The 24,386-nt window shown below is 50.1% G+C and overlaps 4 protein-coding genes across 22 annotated transcripts in view; 1 reads left to right on the top strand and 3 right to left on the bottom strand.

Annotated features, from left to right (window-relative positions):
- The window catches only part of LOC122392982, an 84,411-nt gene extending 80,408 nt beyond the window's left edge, over window positions 1-4,003 (bottom strand). Inside the window, exon 1 of the mRNA XM_043388388.1 lies at window positions 3,756-4,003. The gene's annotated coding sequence lies outside the window, so the exon portion shown is untranslated. The remainder of the gene's footprint in view (window positions 1-3,755) is intronic.
- Window positions 4,004-5,376: 1,373 nt separating this feature from the next.
- Window positions 5,377-8,724, bottom strand: LOC122392985. The gene is made up of 4 exons (XM_043388397.1): window positions 8,015-8,724; window positions 7,445-7,578; window positions 6,997-7,123; window positions 5,377-6,563 (listed from the first exon to the last, which is right to left on the bottom strand). The coding sequence occupies exons 1-4, from the start codon at window positions 8,160-8,162 to the stop codon at window positions 5,518-5,520; spliced, it is 1,455 nt and encodes a 484-aa protein (XP_043244332.1). The 5' UTR covers window positions 8,163-8,724; the 3' UTR covers window positions 5,377-5,517.
- LOC122392986 (ATPase ASNA1 homolog) lies at window positions 8,467-20,463 on the top strand. Of its 14 annotated transcripts, none has more exons than XM_043388398.1 (8): window positions 8,467-8,539; window positions 13,828-13,961; window positions 14,386-14,533; window positions 14,764-14,915; window positions 17,125-17,275; window positions 18,569-18,676; window positions 19,785-19,985; window positions 20,190-20,463. In XM_043388398.1, the coding sequence occupies exons 2-8, from the start codon at window positions 13,849-13,851 to the stop codon at window positions 20,307-20,309; spliced, it is 993 nt and encodes a 330-aa protein (XP_043244333.1). In that variant the 5' UTR covers window positions 8,467-8,539; window positions 13,828-13,848; the 3' UTR covers window positions 20,310-20,463. The 14 variants fall into 14 exon arrangements, with proteins under 14 accessions (XP_043244333.1, XP_043244346.1, XP_043244339.1 ...); XM_043388411.1 differs by lacking the exon at window positions 8,467-8,539 and adding an exon at window positions 8,848-8,880; XM_043388404.1 differs by lacking the exon at window positions 8,467-8,539 and adding an exon at window positions 8,895-8,943.
- Window positions 20,428-24,386, bottom strand: part of LOC122392984 (peroxidase-like) — a 38,717-nt gene continuing 34,758 nt past the window's right edge. For all 6 annotated transcript variants that reach the window (XM_043388393.1, XM_043388394.1, XM_043388395.1 and 3 more), the window contains 5 exons: window positions 23,112-23,258; window positions 22,428-22,614; window positions 22,003-22,201; window positions 21,378-21,483; window positions 20,428-21,148 (listed from right to left, as the gene is read on the bottom strand). In XM_043388393.1, coding sequence (XP_043244328.1) covers window positions 21,073-21,148; window positions 21,378-21,483; window positions 22,003-22,201; window positions 22,428-22,614; window positions 23,112-23,258 — 715 coding nt within the window. In that variant the 3' untranslated portion in view covers window positions 20,428-21,072. The remainder of the gene's footprint in view (window positions 21,149-21,377; window positions 21,484-22,002; window positions 22,202-22,427; window positions 22,615-23,111; window positions 23,259-24,386) is intronic.

The following is a 24,386-nucleotide window of genomic DNA, read 5'->3' as shown; positions in this document are numbered from 1 at the left end:
GGAGGGTACTGAAAGTTTGGTGACGATCGGCGCAGCGGTTCTCGAGATATATCGAAAAAAACTAAAGGGGGGGGGCAAAAAAATGCCCCCCACCGCCTGGAAGGTTAACCAGCGCCCGTAGGGGAGCCGAAACAGCCCCCCTGTCCTTTTCGGTCGATATCTCCTAAACGGCTGGAGATATCGCCACCAAACTTTCAGAACCCCTCCGGGCATCAATTTTACACATTGTGACCAAAAATTTTTCCAGAGGCTATGATAGGTTGGCCACAAATGACGTAAGAATGACGTCATGTTCTGCCATTTTCGACCGAAAAAAGACCTTCGCGAGAAGACCTGTCAGGCCTACAGCTTTGAAGATACAGAAAAATGATCAATACATAAAAGGTGTACAATTGACAGGGCTACAAAATTGCTATCTCGGATTTTTGAAAATTTTTGAGTTTTGACCCCCAAATTTTTTTGGATATATTAGCCAAAAAATCCAAAAAGTTTTTTGAGTTTCGAAAAAAAACGGAATATATGTGATAGTACCTACCGTCTTCTATCTACATACCAAATTTCAGATCGATACCTCGTTTTTTGGCCAAGTTATAGCGAAAAAAACTGTTCAAAAATGATGTCGTCAATTTTTTAAACTCAATTTTTGGCAATTCTAGACCTCGTAGAGCAAAACAAAGACCACCATTAGACTCCCCGTGACGAGCTGCATCGAATCGATACCCATTTTATGCAAAAATATCAACTTTGAAATTTGACCCAATTTGACCTGACCTTGACCTGACCTTCACCAAAACGTGACCTAGGCTGGCCCCAAAGGCTGCGTAACCCACATAATCGCATTTGTCATGTAAAATGGACCATAAAACATGTATCACACGACACTTTCATATTGTGACCCCCGGTGACCTGACTTCGCTGTGACCTGACCTGGTATCAGTGACCTCAGATAGCAAAGTATGTGTTTGACGAACAATGTACCATCGATGGTTTTCAATAAATTACCAATTTACTCGATTTCACAACACATTTCTTGAAATGCCTGTGAACGGTGAAATCTGACCTTTGACCTGACCTGTGCAGGGTTGTATACGACTCAATCAATAGCAATCAATTCAATCACGACAAATTTGGGAAACCAATCAAATCAATCAAGTCAGAGCAGTTTTCGGGAATTGATTCAATCGACTCAAACGCGACAATGAAAGGAATCAATCAACTCAATCAAACGACTCAAACCAAGACATACATTAGGTTTGTTGCCCCACCAACTTGGAAAAGTGTCCATAGCAGTCTGGTGTACCTACCCACCTACCTACCTACAGAAGAAACATAAAAATATTGCCATTTAAAATTATAAATTGCCATGCCATTCAAAGTGTCTATGTAATAAGGAAGGATACCTAGTGATGGACAGGTGGATCATGATATTGAGGTTCAATGGGTAGAATTGGAGCAGAAGTTTCATTTAATGGGTGCAAAATAACCCAGTAGTTGACTCGCCCCTTAACCCAAATCACCACCTTTCACCTAAAAGTTGTCAATTTAATTTGGGCCATATTCCAACTCCATTTACACTAAATATCAGATATTGCAGTTGAAAGTTGGCTGCTCGGATTTTGGCAGTGTTCGTGATTTGGCCATTTACCCTACACCATGTCTATTTTAATGGATACTATGCATCAATAACATATTAACCATAGGGAAATAGAAATAAATATCTTACCTGCATGTGACGTTTTCGGTTAGACAGAGACTGACGGGCAGCCTGAAAAATCTGTCCACACAATGTGCATTTGAGACGTGGGATGTTGTCAGATTGGGAAGGAAGAGATTTGAAGTATTTAGCGGTCCACGACTCTGGACGTGGCATGTCAATGTTAGGTACCTATGTGAAGAATTCAAAACATTTTATTGCAATACAATTTGAAACTGTTAGGACTAGGGGATAGGGATGAGGATTAAAAATATATTCAAAAGGAAATGGAGAGGACAGGGACTCTGGAACCACAGGATAAGTTAAGGACAAAGGAAGTAGGAACAAGGAAAAATAAAATGCGAAAACGACACGGTGCGACTGCGAAACATAGAAAACGTTTTGCCTATAAGTATGCTAAGCTTTTATAAATCCTAATTCTACGTCTTTTGATTTTTTTGTAAGATGACGTCATTGATTATCATGTAGTATGGTAGATCATCATAAAATAAATCGGTTGTACAACACTAATTTCGTTTTAATTATTATTTCATTTGAAATAAAACCACTTAATAATATTCTGTAAAATATTTTAAGGAAAACGAAGTATATTAAATATGTTATGCTTAGGCTCTCAGGAGGAAAGGATCAACAAACGTTCTGCTGCAAATTAAACAATGCAGCAAATTAGCTATTAATTAGGCACGTAAACGTTATTAGCGAGACGAAAACGGCGCTTTTGTTTCAGTTATTTTTGTAGGGGTTTCAGATATTTATAGAGTTCAGTGGGTTGTTTCGGAGGAGATGTGAATTATTAATTAATCACACTTTATTAGTATATAGGGCCTTGCACTTTATCATCTGGATTAAAAAAAAACGTTTCCTGCTGAGTGCAGAAAGGTAGGTAGGTGCATCGCCAGGCTCTATCACCAGGATTGGAGCAGTTATTGCAGTTGAAAGTCAAAGTTGGCTGTTCATGTTTAGGCCCTGTTCTTTATTTGGCCATCTACCCCATATTGCAGTTGTGATGACAAGCAGTTTTCAGTGTAGTTTTGTGATCTTTGATGTCATCAATTGGTGTCATTATTTTTTGTCAACTAAAACTTATTTGAACTTTCCATTCAATCACTCAATCATACGAGTCACTCTAATTTTCGGGAATCAAATCAGTCAACCAGTCGCTAAAGTCAAACGAGTCAGTCAACCAGTCATCTCGAAAAGTCAATCGACTCAATCCAATCAACTCAAAATACGCGTTGAAACAAATCAATCAATTCAATCGACTTGATTGGTATACAACCCTGGACCTGTGACGTCATTGGTTTGACCTAGGTCAATAAAATTTGGTCACAAGGTAGTTCCCGGGTGGGGCTATCGAACGCCGTTCGAATTTTGAAAATCGGCCGGTAACTTTCCGAGATCGTAGGGGGGGGGGGGCGTTTCGGCCCCCGCCGGTAGCCCTACGGGGCGCGGGTTAATAGATATCAAACGTTTCTCGTGAGTCATGGTAGTAGGTATATGCATGTTTTTATAACCTTTCAATGTGGAATGTCCGATACTCGACTGACGATTTCCTGTAACTTTATCGTAGTTCAAAACAGAAAATATATATTAGTCGTTTTTACGACATCATCTGGTAGGTACACATTTGGTGCAGATTAGGTGTAGATTTGGTGTAGATTTGGTCAAATTAGGTTCATTGTGTTTCTTAAAAGTTCGTCAGTTTGGGTTGCACAGATGCACCTTATTTTTCAAATTATCAGACATGATTTTCGATTAAAACACTGAAATAAGTTCATATAATGACATTTGTTGTAAAATAGCTTTCGCGCAGATTTGGTCAAATTAGGTGCATTCGCCAGACAGCCCATCGTTAAAACGGCTTTGACCTCCCCTGATCCCACAACTCTTCCGGGATCTGTAAATTGGTTTGTGAACAGTATATTCGATATTAATAACAAGTGGCTACTGAAGCTCTGAGTTGCGAGGCCACGACGCCCGACACAAGTGGAAAGCATCCGACTTGTGAAGCAGGACTTCAATTTTGGTGCGTGCCTCTTACCTGGCTGCCTGCTACGTGTCAGTCTGTGCGCCACTATGTCATCAGCGGTAAAACCCTGCACGTGGCCGCCGCCGTTCACCGCTGGAGCAGCGCCATCAGCTCCTCTCTGCACCGGTCCTTTTCCAGTGAGACCGCTCGTCCTCACAGCCCGCCGCACGGCTCAGTGCTACGCGTCGGTCGCCAGCCCCCGGCATCACATTACCGCCCCGCGCCGCACCAGGACTGCTCTGCGTGCACCACACACCCCTCCGAGCACCGCCCGAGGCGCTACTGGCGACCGTCGCCGCCGCAGGAGCCGACGAGTCACCGGCCGCCGCGCGCAGGCTCGCCCCGGGCCACTGCCGGCGGCCGGCGGCCGGGGAGCGTTGGCCGCCGGCCTGCACCGCGCCGCACTCAGCAGATGGGCCGTGAGTAAGCGGCGATTACGAGTCGACGAAAAAGCGTGGATCGCCCAGCTGTGCCTCAGGTGGTGGGGGGGGGGGAGGGGTGGGGGAAGTAGATGGGGCACACTTGGCGCTGAGGGGGGAGGTGAGCGTGATCTCTCATTGTGCCTGGGGCGGGGGAGGGGCGCTGACTAGTCAACAAACCTTACCTACCTTACCTTCACAGTGATCGGGAGGGAAAAGGCCACTTGGCCTGGAGATCCCGTTCTCATCGAGCTCTAGGACTAGGACAGTCTGGGCTCTTATGGGTAACATGAAGACGCAGCAAAAACAGGAATGCTAACAGAAAGAAGATGCATCGTGGTCTCGAAGCAACGCATGATAGGGCATCCCAGTTTAGCTGTTTTCGCTCATAACTTATCATAATGCTCATATAAATGCTCATCCATTTCAGAGTCAGTGCAACCCAGGTCTTGGCGTACAATTTAATCGTTGTTAGGCATTCCCAACGCCGTCTGAAATGATTTATGCACATTACGTAAATGATCTAACGTCAGGATGGCTTTTGAAATCAGCGAGATGACAGAAATGAGTCCAAGCAATGCAACGTTCATATTGATTGTACCGACAACTTTATAATTAAAAACGTTTTGAGGACAATTTATGTTATGTGTCCCCGATTATCACGAGCATTGACTAGTTTTAAGCATGATTTAAACGGATAATGGCTTTATGATTTTTGGTGTTATCAATCAGCATGCGTTTCAGGGGAATTAATTCACGTCTATTGGTACGGTTCTGTTGTCAGCCGGCGGACGCTCAGTCATTGTCACGTAACATTAGAACCGGCAGCCCTCCATTGACTCAGGCCAGGTCATCCATTGACATCTGTGTCTGCTGTTCAGCACGCAGTGTTTGAGGGAGATGATGCACGTATCATCCATGACGTTAAGAAAATGTGACGGAAAATGTGCAGGGTCTCCCGCCGGTGACCTAGCGACCCGGGACGCCGGCATAGGAGTCTGCACCATGTGCGGCGGCCGTGCACGCCCTGCGCTAAGTGATCGATGTGTCGCTCACAGACAAGCTAATTTGCCGGCAGGACCTAGTGTCGTTAGCGAATAGAATGGTATGTAATGCAACTTGCCATTGGATGCATGATTGGATGCATGACAGTGCAACGGCGAACCTGCTGTCAGGGCGCGTTCGTGAAAATGTTAGGTCAAAAAGGAGCCAAAAATGGTCGCCAATCTTTCTTACCAGATATCTTATCGGAATTACACATGGCGCATCACGAAGATCTCGCGTGCTGGCTAGTTTTTCCGGCCAAAACTTTTATATCTTTGACACACCTTGGCAGCAGATAGTCACTATAGTGATCACAGATGTGGTGATGTGGTCGCTGTGGTCACGTTGGCGTCACAGAGCCCGTCCACGTCAAACCGACGTGTGGCGTACCCGAACAGTTCCATCCTGCGTCCGCCGTCCTTGTACTGGTCGGCGTGGCTGAGCGCACAGTGAGCCAGCGAGCACAGGTCGCCGCCGCGCACTCGGTTGATGCACTGTGCGGCCCAGTCATGGCGCTCCACGCCGGCCGCCTCTGCCACGATACCGGTGAGGAAGACGTCCTCCAGGTGGTGGTAGGGCGTGTCGAGGGCGCGCGCCAGCAGCGGCTGCACGGCGCCGGCCGACACCAGGTAGCCGGGCCCGGTGACGAACGCCGGGTACCGGTCCCACGGCCACTCGCGGTGCGAGCTGCGCCAGGCCAGCAGGCGGCCGCGGTACGGCGTACAGTCGACGCAGAGGAGGCCGTGGATGGAGGGCCGGTGCGCCTGGCCGGCCCGCGCCGCCACCTCCGCCGCCAGACGGCGCACCGTTACCAGCACGTCATCGTCCGTCTTGATGACGAACGCGGCGCGCCGGCAGTGGCGGCCGGCGAACTCGAGCAGCGCCAGCGTCTTCAGACTCAGGTGGTTGTAGTGCTCGGCGGCGCGGCTCTGCAGGATGTCGCCGTAGCGGGCGGACTCGTCGTCCACGGCCGCCTGTCGGTCGGCCAACTGGCGCGCCTCCTGGGCCAGCTCGTCGGGCGTCAGCTCCTCGGCCATGTAGTCCTCGTACTCCTCCTCGTCGGCCAGCAGCTGGTTCACCGCGCGCTCCACGCGCTCCTCGCGGCCCAGCACGAACACGTAGCGGATGCGGGCGGCGGCCAGCTCGGCCCCGTACAGCCGGCGGAACAGGGCGCGCCGCTCGGCGGCCCGCGGCCGGGAGGTGACGCCGAGCAGCGCCAGCGGGCCGCCGCCGCCGCCGCCGGCCGAGGGGGCGCACACCGCCGCCGGCTCGTGCAGCAGCTGCGGCTCGTACACGGCCCGCGTCAGCGGGATGGCGGGGTCCCGGGAGCGCGCCGGCTCGGCAGTCGGCTCTGAAACTGCAGACGGGTCGGTTAGCCTCCACAGCCACAGACCGGCACCTCGACCGGCGGCTCTGTAACGACAGACAGACGGCACGCCCAGCCTCCTCAGACCGGGAACCTCTGGGCCTCCCGGGCTGTGGGAAGACAGACGGATCGGCTGGTCCAGTCAGTCTCGTACATACCTCGACTGCAGACTGCCTGTCCTGGCAGTGTTGCTTTTGGTGAAACTTAACCACGTCAAATCACCCATTCATTTTTATTAATTTAAAAACAATTTTTGACTGGTTATTGTGCTACTGTTGATTATAAACCCCGTGACGGTATAAAATGGCCGCTACTGCGCAAAAAATCGTATGTTCGTTCAGATCGTTCTGCAGATAACGTAATGCATGGATGGTAAAAAGGCATTTACGGGCATCTAAAGGTGTTACCGGAGTTGCGGTGTTACCTGGCTCCGTCGTGTTACAGATGGCGCAACACGGGTGGTCGGGCTCGTACGAGTGCGGGTGCTTCCGGTCGCAGACGTGAGTCGGACACTCGGTGATGACACAGTCGGGCTCCGGCTCCACATCGCTCTGCGACAGACGGGTGACTCTGGTGAGGGACGGGACAAAGTCTAACGGGGTCGATAAACAAACGCTCATTTGTTCAAACGAATCGTCATCGTAACATACGTATCGCATCGAAAACCAGACGACACTTAACAACAAACGGGAAAGGCAATTCGTGTTCACTTAAAAAAAGAGCTATTTTCGATGCATGCGTAATGCGTAAGCTGCGATGCTTATTACGATCTTGCGCTAATTTCATAACCTCGCTGTTCCTCCTCGCCGTAGCTGAAGTAGGTACACTCTCATGGTGCCCGGTGAGGCTGACTCTGACGACGACTGACGTACCGTTTTCACCGAGCACAGGCAGCTGAGACAGGCCTCCGGTCGGCCGGCGGTGATCGTCCCGTACGGCTCCGACGACCGCTCCCCCAGCTGAATGAAGCGGCCCTGTATCGAGCAGCCCAGCTCCCGCAGGTCGGCTGAAAACGGACCGGTGTGTCAGGTAAACGGGCCGATGGACCAGCGAAATGGACCGGTGTGTCAGATAAACGGAATGGTGGGCAAGGCAGCTAGATAGACCGGTGGACCAGCAAAACGGACCGGTGCGTCAGATAAACGGACTGGTGGACTAGTAAAACGGACCGGTGCAGTGTGTCAGCTGAGCAGCCCGGCGTGTCAGATTAACGCACTGGTAGCATAAACGGACCGCTCGGGTAGACCAGCAAAACGGATTGGTGTGTCAGACAAAGGGACTAGTGTGTCAGATAGGTAAACGGACCGGTATAGACCAGTGAAACTGACTGGTGTGTCAGCCTAGTGGCCTATAGTGCCCGCAATCCACATTCCACGGGTCGGCTAGTGAGCTGGCCAACGTAGGTATTGATGAGTACTGGGTAACAGCCATGTGACACATACCGAGCTTGCGCTGTAGTCGGGAGATGTTGGCCGCTTCCGGCGGGCTCAGGTCAGAGGTGACTCTCTCCCAGTGGCCGTAGGCGACAAACAGCACCAGCACCAGCGCCAGAGCGGCCGGCACCACCCGCACCAGGCTGGGGCGCTTCATGGGGGCGCCGGCGACCGTCGCCAGCCTCCTCCATCAAGGACTACCGACTCAACCCAGTCACTCCATCGGAACACACGTACCGCAGCCCGCAACACACAGCGACTCACTTTCCACACAGCCACACTTTGACCGACCACCGCCAGAGCTACAGTATAGCGGCTCACAGCACAGACACGGCACAGCACGCCATACCACCACACTGATCTGGCCGACCCTCACTGGCCGGCGTGCCTCCCAGCCAGCCAGCTTCCCGCTCTATTCTCCTCATCTCCGCGGGCCACGGTCAATGACCCGCTGTCGGCGGCTGTGAGCCGTCCGGCCGCCGCGGGATGACCGTCGCTGGGGTCGGGACCACCTGACCTTCAGGTGGTGAGCAGGTAAGCACTGGGCTTGAGAGCAAGAAAGCAGGTGACAGATTTTAAGAAGTGTGTAAACTGTGACTTTTTGGCATATTTTGGTCAACAATAATTTCCAAATTATCTTTTTTAATGTCATTGAATTACATGGTTCAATGAAACATACACAAGCAACTATTTATTTTAGTAGTAGCATCTACGCTTTTGAGGCGTACGCCGCGCATATGTGACAAAAAGCTTTCATTTTTATTGTAATTGAATTTCTGTATATAAAATATGACGTCATAGAACATCGTAAGTTGACGAATCAACTTGAAGTAAATAAAAATGAATGTCGCTAGCAAAGGCTTCATTGGTGGCTCGTATGGCTCGTATCATCTCATAATATCATTAATTTTTATCTAAAGAATTTCGTTGAACTTTTTGTTAGTGTCATATGTTGATGTGTGGTTTTCTATTTTCTAATATTATTAATTACCATGTACAATAATTTTTCAAATTATAATTTTGTGCTAGTGTCATATCTGTTGCGCTGCTGTGGTTTGATTTCTGAGTTGATTTGAGAATTGAGAAGAGTGATGAATCAATATTGGATAAACAATGGGAAATATAATTATTTTTTAATTATGCCTATTTTTTAATTGGTTATGCATCAACATGTGTTTTGCACATGTTGATGCATGGATATTACTTGTATGCCGCTGACGAAGTGACAATAATACAGTCACGAAACTGTCCGGAAAAGCCGAGTACTTTAACATGTGTTTTGGTAAAATGTCTTTTTTGAGCCTTTTTCAAGCCTATCCAAAATGACGCTTCAAATCATCTGCCTAAATGTTTGTGTACCACTGTCTTTTTTGGATAGGTACCTACTAGCGAAATATAATGGTTTGAAAAAGCCCTTTTTTAAAGGAAGTATACCTATTTTACACTTTTGGTATCAGTCGGTAAGGCAGACATAGCATGAGCGAGCATTTTGTCCACACCATAGCATGCCAGCTTGTGCTATGGATCTGCCTTATGCTTACCGATACCGACTGATTCTGATTGTCTGAAGCAGCCCTGATATCTATATCAGCCTTGATAATCAGCCTTGCATTGCAATCAGATATCTGAATGGAAAGTGTACAGATTTCTCAAGCCACACCAGCAGAAGTGACATTCACAGGCCACAGCAACCTACCCCAACCTGGTTAAAGATATTAGCCACTATATTAGCTTGGCAGTTGGCACTATACAATTGGCAAGAAAATTGACAATTGGCATACATTAAACAGCAAACCTATCATTTATTACACAATTTGAAAATAGAGTTATATTCACTTGTGATGTGCAAAAATGCATTTTATAGGAATTTGGCAATCCCTGGGTAACTCATTGCGCCTTCTGTACCTACATGATTTTATTTGTCAACCATGTGACAGCACACCAGTGAAATGTGGGAACATGTTATTGTCTGCCCTGTTTCACTCCAAATGTGTCTCACACCATAATTAAATTGTAAATACTGGGCACCTGATGAGTGCCTACTCACAGATAAGGCCATAGGTGTAGGAACAGGGGGGGACGGGGGGCCGGTGGCCCCCCCACTTTTCATAGTGGGGGGCCAGTAATGTTAACTGGCCCCCCCACTTTTTGCCGAACTTTTTAATGTATTTGTAGGTATCACCCCGAAGAACAAACTTGACGGTTCTCTGGCCTGCCTTTCCATGAAGATTTCCATTTGTGCTTCATCGTTATTGAGTGCAATTTTCCTCCACCCAATGAAAGGTAACTTTGTCAGAAGCAATAAGTGGCAGCTTAGGGGCAGCGCGCGCTGCAAAGAGAGACAATACTGGCGCAGCAGAATGCGTAAACGGCGTAAACTAACAATTTATGTTAGGCGGCCTTGCATTAGTTGATCGGTTACTGGCACAGGCGTAGGAACAGGGGGGCAGGGGGCAATGGTCCCCCACTTTCGAATGGGGCCAGCAATGTTAACTGTCCCCCCCCCCCCCCCCCCCCACACACACACACCTTTTGCTGACTTTTCACTTCTCACGTTTCACGCTCGCTCGTAATAAAAAAATGTTTTTGGATGCTTCAGGAATTTGCATGGGTGCCAACTGCCAACCAGTGGCGGATCCAAGGTGGGGTCACATGGGTCATGCTCCCTTGGGGCCCGGGGGCACCACAGGCCTACCAGGGGCACCACCGACCTATCAGGGGCACCACAGACCTGACAGGGGCACCACAGACCTGACAGGGGCACCACAGACCTGACAGGAGCACCATCGGCCTAGCAAGAGCACCACTGGTCTGCCAGGGGCACCACAGACCTGTCAGGGGCACCACAGGTCTTCCAGGGGCACCAAAGGCCTTCCAGGGGCACCACCGGCCTCGCAGGGGCACCACCGGCCTCGCAGGGGCACCTTGGGCCTGTCAAGGGCACCACGGACCTGTCAGGGGCACCTCAGGCTTGTCAGGGCCCAGGGGCACCACAGTCCTTTCAGGAGCACCACAGGCCTGTCAGGGGCACCAGAAGCCTAGCAGGGGCACCACAGGTCTGCCAGGGGCACCCACTGGCCTCGCAGGGGCACCTTGGGACTGTCAGGGGCATCACGTGCCTGTCGGGGACACTTCAGGCTTGTCAGGAGCACCACAGTCCTGTCAGGGCCCAGGGGCACCAGCGGCCTAGCAGGGGCACCACGGCCTCGCAGGGGCACCACCGGCCTCGCAGGGGCACCACCGGCCTCGCATAGGCACCATGGGCCTGTCGCTGGCACTTCAGGCTCGTAAGGAGCACCACAGTCCTTCCAGGGGCACCACAAACCTGCCAGGGGCGCCTGTGGCCTAGCAGGGGCACCACAGGCCCGCCAGGGGCACCACAGGCCTGTTAGGGCAAAAACAAATAAATAAGAAATAAAAATAGGGCACCACCAAAATTAAGTGGCCGAAATCAGTTGAGGTTTTAATTTTGGGTATAGGTAGGGGCACTACTTCGATTCATGACCCTCCCCTTGGAGTTTTCCTGGATCCGCTCCTGGTGCCAACGCGGCTGCGGAGGCCAGGGGGACGCGTCCATGAGATTTAATTTCTGGACGGGAGTCTCCCCGAGGTTTTGGTCGATTTTTTTTTTCTTGTCACGTTTTTTTTTACCAATTTGAGCATGCTTGCGAAAATAAAGTGGCCGAAATCCGAGGAGAAAATGGATTTTGGGGGTAGGTGAGGTTTTGTGCCTCTGGGAGCCTGGCCCCCCCCCCCCCCCCCCACTTTCGAAAACGTTCCTACACCTATGGATAAGGCTAAGTAGAAACTGCAGTGTTTTGCAATATTGATTAGTGAATTGTGACAGCCTGACCGAGCATTTTCCTCAATGAAAATGATATAGCAATAGAATCCAATATTTCAATTTAGAATAATCATTTTGCATCAATATTGGATAATAATGTCTAGAGCCATGCAAACTAAATAGAATAACTTCATATAAAAACAATAAAATCAAATTTCAACCTAATCCACTCTAATACCTAGTATCAAATTCTGTCCATCATCTTCATGCATTGGAATGGAAGCAATATACCAATTTTGATGTGTTACCTGAGCAATATCCTTGAATGCAGTTAGCTAATTTTACAAAAAATGCAGATAATTAAATTCCTAGCTATTTGATGTTTAACCCTAGAACGCCTAGGGGGGGGGGGGTTGTATCTACCCCCCCCCCCTGAGGTTTTTTCGAAGTGCACGCTAAACGGCTTGTCGTAGCGGGCTGAAGTTTTCAATACCCTCTGGGGCAACCTTTGCGCATCTTTTGCCGAAAAAAATTGATCGGGTCATGTCAGGTCACGGAGTTATGACGTCATAAGAGGTACAGCCTCCGGCCGACAGTTACCAAACGTGTGCGCCGAATCCCTAGGTTTTCTGCCGGTGATACCCACATTGTTTGATGGATCATGATGAAACTTCCCATGCATGTTGGGGCAAGCATTGGCTATCGTGTGGTGCAAGAAAATTGACCGGGTCAGGTCAGGTCACGGAGTTATGACGTCATAAGAGGAACAGCGTCCGGTACTATTTTTGAAAAGCGCCCGAACCACTATTTTGCTAATTCTTGTCACCTCAATGGGAATATGCAGCAATATTAGCTTCTATAGGGAGCAAATGGACCTCCCAAATCCGAAAATACAATCAGATTTCAAAAATTTAAATTTTGATTTTTCGAATTTCTGCCGCCGACTGTGACCTTGCCGACTTCCGGCGCTCCCAACGCGCCATTTTTAGAGCTAGGGAAACGAAATACATACCAAACGATAGAGAATTGATCAAGGAACACGATAGTGAAGGTTTCAAGTCGATATCTCTCACCGTTTTGCCGCAATCGCCGCGGAAAGTTGAAAAAAGTCTATTTTTCCGAAAATTTGACCTTTGACCGGTCAAAAGTAGGTCAAATGTTGACCTAGGACCAAAAAATATACCACCAATCGCGAGATCTCGTTGAGAGCAATCCGTTGGTTTTTTCCGCTAAGCTCTACGACCTTCCGTTTCGAAACGCCAGGGGGGGGGGGGTCGTAACAACCCCCCCCCCCCCTGGTCGTCCGTGTTATGAGAAATGGCCTGGTCGTGCGAGGGTTAATATACCTCCTGTGGAAAGACTAAGTCCAAAAATACAAAATAAATGTTTTCCCCTTATTCAATAATCAATATATTGACTTAGCTATAGCCTAGTGGATGCTGATAAGATTCTGTTGGGAATTGGGATCTCATAGTTCATAGGTACTCAATAATTCAATATACTTTTTTCTAAGCCTGCTTTGATTATTTCAGCTTTTGCTTCTTTATTCATTTATCTGCAATTTATAGCCAATTTCTGTTGGAACAAGTTGTTTGGAAGGAACTTGCAGTTGTTTTCATAATCTGTTTTTATTTGTAAGTAGTGTGTTCTCTGTCCAGTTTGTAGGTCTTGCATCTCATGCCCCTTGGATCTGCCTGTGCTCATTTATTCCAAGTTGAACTGCCAGGCTGACAACAGCTAGTAGGCACTGTTGGTACATTCCAAGATGCCCACCTACTTAAAGGCACATGATGTCAATCTCACAATATCCTTTGTTTGTTTTGACTGGGAGACTGCAAGCAATACAATACTAATTCTTGCCTTCTTTATCTATTGGATGTCAGAACTCAGAAGGAAGAAACGTGTTCCTGAAAACAACATACGTTTTTTATTTTTCTTACCTAGGTAATTTTGTTGATTTGTGAATATAAAGTATGTTATGAAGTTTGTGTACATATGCCCATGTCATGGTTTAGCTTCTACCTAATTCTTTTTTCAGAATTTGATTTAGTTTGATAATATGGATGAAGAATTTGAACCTCTGGATCCAACAGTTAAGAATATAATTGATCAGAAGTCATTGAAATGGATTTTTGTAGGAGGAAAAGGTGGAGTTGGGAAAACAACTACCAGGTATGTTTTATAAAGTTATGTGGTGGCTCCTGCCTCCTGATGGTACCTACCTATTAGTATGGTATGCCAACTATGATAAAGATCTGCTAATTTTACATAATGCTGCAGTATCATGTGTATGTCATGACTTTGTGTGTTACTGACTTATGTGTCATAAGTTAGCATAGCATTCTAGGGATGCATTCTATCTCAGTGGCAAGGAATTTGAGAAAAAAGTGATTCCATTTGGAAAATAATGGAAATTAAAACTAGGGTCTTTTGGATCTATGGGATCAAACTGGGGATGTCATGCAGAGTTCAAACTCGGAATACAGCAGAGGATAATGCTGACTAGCATGTGCAACGATCTAGACCTAGAAGTGATGGGATTGGAGACTTGTGGTCCTAATTGAGACTAAATGGGTCTCACTCCATTCCGTTTCAGTTGCAGCTTGGCTGTGCAGCTGGCCAAGGTGCGGGAGAGTGTTCTCATCATCTCCACTGATCCAGCTCACAACATATCAGACGCTTTCAACCAAAAATTCACCAAAGTACCTACCAAAGTCAATGGATTTGACAATCTATCAGCCATGGTAAGCAAATGTCTATTTAAGAATCATTTTTCTCTGCTAAAAAAACATATATTGAAAGACACGATTTATTCAACTAATCTGTAATAATACAAAGGTAGGTAAGGTCGATCATACCGCGCAACACTGCGGTACCTATAGAAATTTGGCGTTCTGCTTGTGACCTAACTTGCGATGGTTTTACGCACGTCTTCCTGCGCCGTCCTCTCACGGCCCCCACCCACCTCCGGCAGGAGATTGACCCGAACGCCGGCTTTAACGAGCTGCCCGACGAGTACTTTGAGGGCGAGTCGGAGGCCATGCGCGCCGGGAAGTCGATGATGCAGGAGCTGCTGTCGGCCTTTCCCGGCATCGACGAGGCCATGAGCTACACAGAGGTCATGAAGTGAGTGCCGAACTCAGACACAGGGGCAAAAAGAGAGAGATCTGACTGTGTGCTGTGTTTGATCTAGTAAAACAAAAGTAGTTTGTACTTTGTACGTGAGAGTCGAAACCATGAAAGTCACCATGATCATTACTTACCAGTAAAACGCCTTTTGGGCGAAGAACGAGCGAGCGAGATAGTGAGTCCTGAACGTGCGGAAGGGCGAGAGGGTACCTCCAACGGGCTTGTGCAAAGCGCCCTTCTAACCGGTCGCTAGCGGTGTGCCAAATTTGAACGCAATCGGCCCAGCCGTTCCTGAGATCTGGAAGCGGCATTCTGCACGTGCGCACGTGCAAACGGGGTCCAAACTGACTTTTGCACGGCCCCCTGGCCCCTACTAACCGGTCCCCAACCGTGTACCAAATTTGAGCGCAATCGGCCCAGCCGTTCTCGAGATCTGGAAGCGCCCCCTGCACGTGCGCACGTGCAGTAGCACTCTAACCGCAGCACATGGGAATGCATTGTCTGGTGGGTGCCTACCTGTATGTCAAGTTTCAGCGAAATCGCCCCAGTAATTACCGAGTTATTGAAATGGGAACAAATTTCGCACCTCTTCTTTTTGCATTTTGCACGTGCAGTGGGGGTCACTCACATAGATCAAGAGTATCCGACCTGTGGTAGAAGGGATGCAGCTACCCTACAAAAATTACCGCAAGACAATCGCCCAAGCGGCTGCTGAGATATTAGCCTATCAAAATCACTACTTTTGCAAAACAGCTTGAACACCCTTGACTTTTCACGTGGCACGTGCCACGACGGTCACTGAGATGTATCAAAAGTAGTCAATTACGGGGTAGAAGGGATGGGTCTACCCAGCAAAAAAAGACCGCAGGCCAATCGGTCCAGCGGTTGCTGAGATATAGGCCTCTCAAAAGCGTTACAGGCCGGGCCGGGCCGGGCCGCTCATACTGAGATTTTTCCGTTATATTGAAAAGACTTCGCTTCGCTCGCTGCGCTCGCTCGCTCGTAATCAGATATTTTCATCATTTCCTTCATCTTGGAGGACTCGGATTTCCGTCATCTGACTTACTTCCAGGAGTTTTTCTTGTTCCAGTATGGTAGGTTGGGTGCTAGGATACAATTGAAATATGAGAAACGGATGTAATATTCTGTGTTATTTTGTGTAATATTTTAACATGTGTTGCACTGAATCGTACCTACTGAAGGACTCATTTTTCGTGTTTAGGCAGCAGTTATGAGTTATCCTGGTTTACCATATGTCACCGATACTTTTTGTTCTCTGCGGGCTGGCGCAATGTATCCGCCTGAGTTCGTTTTTTTTTCGGTCGATTTTTGTGTGTGTCCCAGTGACGTCCATTTCAGTCAGTCCGGACTGTCCTCGTTAATTAATAGCCGCCTACTCGGTCGCGCATTTTACCCGTGAAGCTCACGCACGCCACGCTTGGCAGATTGTGTTTCCAGTTGGGCTTTGTCTTTTTGCGTTTTTCGTCAGCAATCACACTGTTTGCTTCCAGGCAACGTTTGTTGCATAATGTTTGGGGATGGAGCAGAGTTGACGAGTTGTGTTTTTACAGACCAGTCATGGCGCGTGGTTTACCGGGTCATTTCCGTGCCAAGAATAAACAATGCGGTTCCTGTAAATTTGGCATTCGATTGATGTCATCTTTACACGAACGTCTTGCGTCCGTTTACCTGAGAGCTAGAGCTTCTCGGACACTGTACCTGTTCCTGTGGTGGCTGTATGCATGTTTTTGTCCTGGGGTTCAAATGCTGTGCTCTTATTCTTTGTTAAACTGCCCACAAAAACTGTCTCAGACCATATTGTTTTCTCAGTTGAGGGAGTGTTTAGGCTCTTTTTCCTGTTTCTATCCTAACAAGTGGCGTAACCGGCGTTGTTTTCGACAACTCTACCTACCAATTGTATTTTGATCACCTAGCCCTTTCGAATAGGCATGTCCTTGCTGTGGTCCTTGTGTTGTCAATATCTGAAACGTATTTCGTCGTTGTAAAATGTGACGGCGATTTTTCTAGCAAGAACTTCTACCATTTCTTCGGAGCCTGCTCTGTTGAAGTATCACATTTCGTCCTATGAGTTTGTTGTCAGCACCTACCTAACGTCACTTCCTGTGACCGGGAGGCTCTGCCATGTCATCCGATCACCCGATGTCGGTTCATGCTGCCTGTCTGACATCGCTACTCCTCCCGGCAGGCTGGTGAAAAACATGAACTTCTCGGTGGTGGTGTTCGACACTGCGCCGACCGGGCACACGCTGCGCCTGCTCAGCTTCCCACAGGTGGTCGAAAAGGGACTCGGCAAACTGCTCCGGCTCAAAAACCAAATCAGCCCCTTCGTCACCCAGGTACGGCCGCCCAATGAGCCTACTGGTCTGTATTAGAGAGCACTGGTAAAGCCAACAGGAGGGGACTGGAGTCTGTCTAGGTACGTGGTGAACAACCTCTGTTTGGAAGTGTTTTGTGTTGGTGCGCTTGTTTTGCCCGGACTCTGTTCAAGGAGGTCTGCAAGGCGGGTTGTTATGTCGTTTCATGTTTTCTTTTTTTTTCACGATTAAGCGGGTTGCTAATTGAGCTGTGTTGTAAATAGCATGTTGAGGTGTGTCCTATGAAATCGGATTACCATGGATATTCGCCTGTACTGCAGTGTTCGCACATACATACCCTCTGTACAGACGTATCACAGGTGGTCCAGATGTCAGCACTGGGGCATATTCCTCCCGATTGGCGTCTTGTCTTCTCGTGCCTTCGGACGTGATCTCAATTTTGTGTTATAAATATGTGTGCATCAGGCACTGTTGCTAGGCATGTATGCTACGTAAAAGTATTTGATACTGTTATTCATTCATTCATTCATTCATTCATTCATTCATTCATTCATTCATTCACTCACTCACTCGCTCATTCATTCATTCATTTGCTCATTCGTTCGGCTGGCTCTTTATTTATTCACACATCCATTCCAAACATTCTCTTAGTTAAATTGGTTCAAATGATTTTCGAGACTTATTTTAGAAAGCGTTGTCTATGATTTTTAATTGCACATATTTCTTTCCTGGTAACTTCAATCGTAATGTTTCCCTCCTGCCAGCGTCAACACACGTTTTATGATTACCATCCTGTTTTTAACCTTTTTATGTTAAACGCGCGTTGGGAAAAATCGACATAAGGTCAGTAAAGGTCCAATATACCACTGAGTACGCAAAGGGATCCTCATTTAAAAAAAAGTGAATACTGTCTTCTGGGAACATAGGTGGGTAGCATGATGTTATTTGATGTAGGTAGTTATTTCTGCGACAAATAATTACGCAAACTGACTAGAAGGTAGGATGACGGCGGCGGCTGACGCTGGCTCTGACCGGCTCTGACCGCGCGCCGGTGATCCGATGCCGGCCCGTTTTCCTGGGCGATTCTGCTGGCCGGTACCTAACGGTCGGCCCGCCGGCTGTTTTCCTGTCTCCTTGGACTTCCTCGTGGTGAATCCACTCCGACGGGACCCCGGTCGCCGGGCCAGCTGCTCGGGTCGGTAATGGTAACGCGGGAACTGACGGAGAGCTGACTGTATCCCCCCCCCCTCCGCCGGATGGGCAGCTTACTGGGCCTCTCAGACTGACCGTGCCATCCCCGTCCCCCTCCACCAGATGGGCAGCTTACTGGGCCTCTCCGACTTCAACCCAGATGACATGTCGGCGCGGCTCGAGAACATGTTGCCCATCATCCAGCAGGTCAACGAGCAGTTCCGCAACCCCGTGAGTGCCACACTGCGCGGCGCCTCCTCAGGCGTGCGGGAGTGGCGTGATTTTTGACGTAGGACTTAAATGAATTGAGATGCATCGATAATAATGTCGGTGTTATTTCTGTAGTTTGCTTATGAGCGAGATTTGTGTCATTCGCCGTCTGTTTGATGTTGTATGTTGGTGTGTCATTGGTAGCCAGATGCCGTTGAATTCTGATTGTAGTCCGTGTGTTTAGCTAACACCTGGGGAAAACCATCAGATAGCAATGACTAGATAAAACTGACCCATCTAGCGACGAAGCTGTTAGTCAGCAGTGCCGTTTTCGAGTCATGCCATTTACTCAGTTGTCTGTGCCAGTTGCCGTGTCTGAAATGTTATCAGCCTCGTTTCTCACGGCGACTGTGGTCATGGCCAGTCATTGACTAACGGCACGGATACCACTTTAAACACGGTTTGGCACTAGCCGGTCATTTTCTGGGATGACGTAACGAGTCACCGTGGCCCCCGCCCGCCCGGCGGTGTCCCGGTATTTGGCGTACCCCGCCGCCGGCCGGCCCCGCCGCGGCCCACGTATCTGCCGTAATGTTCACGACATCAGCCGTGTTATGGGTGTGACCCGGCCACCATCAGTTACCGGGTGTCGTAACCGGTCCCCGGTCTGCGGCGTTACGCCGGCGCCGGTCACGAACTCGAACTGTTCAGCGGTGTGCCGGTGACGCGCGGACAGGGGTCACTGTGTCGGCGCTACCTCTCCTCTGTGTGTTGGAGTAGGGGGCGAGGCGCCGGCGGGCCGCCGATGTGCGCCCAACAGCCAAGTGGCTGTGTCTTACTGAAGCTGCAGAGAGGTGGTTTGGTCACCGGGGCGCCATGCATGCGGTGTGTAGCGCTTCGGTATTACCCCGTATTATATTCAGTTGTAATTAAGCCCATCAGACGAATTGTCTGTAATAGCAGGTCCTGTGTGCGTATGATCCGCCTGGCGAATTTATCAGACTGCTGGGACTTGTGGTTGATTTAACTGTGTGAGGCAGGTCTCCTGGCTGCCGATAATATCGCATCTATGCGTTATAACCATGTGCAGCATGTTGACCGTCGCGATTTCCCCTCTACACTGCCGCAGGACCAGACCACCTTCGTGTGCGTGTGTATCGCCGAGTTCCTCTCGCTGTACGAGACCGAACGGCTAGTCCAGGAGCTCACCAAGACCGGCATTGACACGCACAACATTGTGGTGAACCAGCTGCTGATGCTGAAGCCCGGCGAGCGGCCCTGCAGGATGTGCGCCGCTCGGTGTCGAATCCAGCAGAAATACCTGGACCAGGTGAGACTGCGAGACGGGGGGCGGAGGGAGCTGACCTGCCGCCGGTCGTGACCCGGTTTAGGGTAAGTTTTCATATACTATAAAAAGGATCAGTTACACTTCACATTGGAGAGTAGCTGTTAATTAGTGTGGCATCTGCAGATGTGACCGTTTGGTTACCACCGTCCCTGCCCTGCCCTGACCGCGGCGCGTTCTCCCCGTCAGATTGCCGACCTGTACGAGGACTTCCACGTGACCAAGCTGCCGCTGCTGGACCACGAGGTGCGCGGCGTGCCTGCCGTCACCGAGTTCTCGGCGCACCTACTGGCGCCCTACCAGCCGTGACCTGATCTGACCTGACCGGGTGGGTCCGGTCCGGTCGGCGCGGCCCGCTCCCCCGGGCGCGACGACCTCCCCTCCGCCGCGCGTTATCACATTCGCATCCGTACTCTACGTATGGAAGTTGTCACTTGTCAAATATATTCACCGTACGTCAACAGGTATTTTGAGGCCCTGCCTCTTCGAAATGCTATATCATTCTCGATTCATTCACATGTGGATAAGGCAGCTGTTCTATATAGACGTTCTATATTTTCTTTCACTGATCTCCGTCAGCCCTCCTCTCCCCGAACAACATGACACGGACAATGGCGCAAGCCGCAGCAATAACTTACAAAAAATGTTCTTAAAAGTTGGAGTAACTCTGTTTTGGGGTAACTCTCTGAATGCTCCCACGCTGGGGGCTGGGCACCACTCGTCAATCGTATACAAACCCTGTCTCGGCGCCGCGGACACGACGCGACTACAGCGGTAATACTAGTGGCCATCGGTCTCTGGGCCCCGCCCGCCGCTGTCGGCAGGAGCAGCCGACCGGCCAGCGCCCGAGCCCGGCTGTGGGCCGCCCGCCCGGTCACTGATCACGGTGACACGCCGGACGGGAGCGGCTCGCAGCGTCAGGCGGTGGCGCAGTGGGCTGTTCCTGCCGCTCGCCGCCGGCCCCTGCCCGCGGCGCGGCGGTCGCTCCCGGCGGGGCGGGGCGGGTGAGCCCTCAGAAGGCCCGGGCCTTCTGAGGGCTCACTCCACGGGGGCTGGGCGGGCCGTCGGCCGGCTACTGCAGCGGGCTGGCGAAGGCCGCGAATCCCACACTGGGGATCGCGTAACTGCTGCACGACGTCAGCTGGTTGCTGAAACGGGAGGGCGGCGGTCAGCGAGGGGCGCGAGAAACGCGGAGAGGATTAAACATAACCGAGCTATTTCTCACTTACTAACCTAACCGCATTGTGGAATTAGTCGAATGACATAGGTAGAAGAAAGAAGAAACTAAATTTTAGTTATCACAATATTCCGGCACAGTGCTCCACACCCTATGTCAGTTACGAGCCTGAGCGTAATAGACTCTCGGCGTCCACTTACTAGAAGTTGGGCGTGTAGAAGGCCAGAGGCTGCACCTCCGCCAGACCCGGCACGTTGTCACACATGATACGCGCCCAGCTGGTCTTGCGAATCTCAAACAGTTGCGCTGCGAAAGGACACGGGTGGTGTCAGTGACTCGGTAGCCTCATTTACCCCGCTCGGTCACTGATAAATGACATTGTCACTCCGAACATCAACGGTCACGCTTTATCCCCTGGCATTGAATCGCACTGTCGCTTCGTGTGGCTATTCGGAACAGTAATGGCGCATTTGGTGTTCCCTGATTCGCTGTCATCCATTCCTGATAGTCCGGTCACTTCATCCATCAGCTCGCGGTCATCCCAGGGATTCCCCGCGCCCGTCCCGATTTATGTTAGCCGCCAAGCCGCTGCGCTCGGCAATGCAAACTGCGCCACATTCGCCGAAGGATTATGAGATTCGAGCCGCAACCGTCCCACTCGAGTGGCAAAACAGTTGTCACTCACAGTGCATCGCTGCATTACCAATGAGCTCTCGTCCTTGAATGACCGAGCCTCTGCGGCCGGGTGTAAGCACGGGTCGAACGGTCGTCTCGAGGCCCCGGTTTGCGTTCTCTACCCCACCGCGGCGTGCTCTGATCGCTCACCCTCTGTGAAGGAGTGCGGCTGTCCGCCCAGGTCGTAGAAGAACCTGTCTCCCTTCTTGAGCCGGGCGAACTGGTCTCCGACGATGCAGAGGAAGGTGTGTCCGAGCAGGGCGCCGGGCACGGGCCGCTCGGCGATGCCGGCCGGGAACAGGTCAATGTCGTCCACCGAACGGTAGATGGAGCGCATCCGGTCCACCACCTGCCACAGAGGGGGTCATTATAGGGGTCAGTGGGTGCATGTCTGGTGTGTTCTGCTATCAATGCTGACTACTGGCTGGTGCGATCAGGTCGATGAATTATTCAGCCCCACTGATTCGCTTGCAAGTGAAGAGGGTGGCCGAGACAGACACTGGGATCCCGTGAAGGACACTTCTAACCGCTCAGTATTAGTCGTCAGTTCCCGGCACAGTGGCGCCCGTGCTCACGTCGTTGGGCAGGTCTCCGTAGAGATCCTCGAAGCGGGTGGCCCGGCGCAGGCCGCACTTCTCCCTCATCTCGTTGTAGGAGGGGATGCCGTGGTCGCGACCGCGCTGCACGTTCAGCGCCACCAGGTCCATGCCCTGGCGTCCGCCCGGCGGCTGGAACAGGTGGTTCTTCAGGTCGTCGATGACGCTGAAAATCGAACGGCCGGCGGTGAGAGAGATACGGGCCATGAGGGCAGCGGGGATATCAGGTCGGCTGTCGACGCCCGAACATATGTAAATTGAGCCAACACTGAGCCAGCAAACATTCTCCCGGCTGAAAACTCCGAGCAGCGTTTATGGTTGACATGTTTAGTGACGTCTGTTAATGGTCCGTTGTCCGCCACAGAGACAAGGTCCGGCGCGAACGCCGACAGCCCTGAGCCCGTTACACATTCACTTTCGCCTTCGGCCTCTACACCAGACGTATTTAGCATTTAAACCTCGCTCGGCATTTAAGTCGCATGTTACGGACGTAACACTAAACTTATCAAGATGGAACATAGTGGATTTGTTCTGCTCGGAGCACGCTCAAAACTACACCAGAATTTACGGTGTTATCTAACAGAGCAGAGCATACGTGGTCATGGAATTTCCAACAGGAAACGCACCGGAGCGTGCATTTCGGGGAGTGATTGTGGCGCTCACTTTTCGTCGAAGCGCTGAGCGCGCTGCAGGTAGAAGCCGCGCACCACCGACTCCAGGATGCCCGTCTCTCTGTTCAGCAGACTGGGGTTGTTGAGCACATCTCGCAGCTGCAGAGCGCCGCTCTGGGACCGCGCGTCGCGGAACAGCCTGCGGGCACGGCGACAGTCACGTCAGATACGGGCGGCAGTGACATCAGACACGTACTCCGGCAACATCACACACGCAGTTCAGTGACGTCAGGTGGCGGTAAACACGCACCCTAGTGACGTCACTGCCTATCTCCAGTGACGTAAGACACGCAGTCCGATGGTGTCAGACACACACTTCAGTGATCTCATATAGTGCGGTGCTACTGCTTACTGCTAACCGATTAGCCTTCTTCACAGTTATTCAGGTTTTAGTCAGCTTAACCGTAGGATGGTGATTTGCTTGATGAAAAACGCACTGGAAGTACCTATTCTAGAGAATCTGATGAAGTGAGAGCATCACGTTATCGGGCTACGGTGGAAGGTAAATGTCAAAAGGCTGAGGCGGCCACCAATAATTTATTTGTCCGACGTCCGAGCCGGTTACTTAACACGCGCACCGACGGGGGGGGGTGGATATCCGCCCCCCCCCCCCCTGAGGTTTTTCGCGAATAGCGGGAAGCGCCGCGAAATTTGGTACGACTATTCTCTCATCAATTTTACACATGGTGTGCGAGTTTGAACCTCCTAACTTTAAAGGTCAGGTCACCAGGTCACTTTGAATGACCCAGCCTCAAGTTACTTTTTTGCAACTTTGACACCGTGCCAGAGCTACAGTAGATGTCGGAGGCCTTTGAAAGTCGCAGGATGTTATAAGGTCAATAGTAGCTACAATTTGTATAGCTCGGAATTTTGATATCGATGACCTAAGGTCAGGTCAATTTTTCGACCTCCCCATTATAAGTCAATGGGGGAAAAATCAACTCCCTGTTTTTACCACTAAAACGGGTCGGAATGGCCCCATAAACCATACATGACCTCATATACGATCAACCTTCACTACCTTGAGGTCTAATTTGCTGTTGGGCAGCTGTAAGGTCATGTGACGTCATCAAAGGTCACCAGCGGTTTTTTGACAATAACTCCGTACAGGAACGAGATACAGCCGCGCGGATGGTCTCATTGTGTTCAGCTCATCAAGGCGCATCGAATGATATACATGATGACCTCGAGGTCACGTGACCTGAGGTCAACCTTTGACCTTGACCTTTCGATGTCAACATATATATCATTCGATGCGGATTGACGA

The sequence above is a fragment of the Amphibalanus amphitrite genome, unplaced genomic scaffold, assembly GCF_019059575.1.
Source record: "Amphibalanus amphitrite isolate SeventyFive unplaced genomic scaffold, NRLGWU_Aamphi_draft 000510F_arrow, whole genome shotgun sequence".
Classification (NCBI taxonomy): domain Eukaryota; kingdom Metazoa; phylum Arthropoda; class Thecostraca; order Balanomorpha; family Balanidae; genus Amphibalanus; species Amphibalanus amphitrite.
The sequence above is the reverse complement of the archived record's forward strand: the minus strand, read 5'-3'. Positions and strand labels throughout refer to the sequence as shown.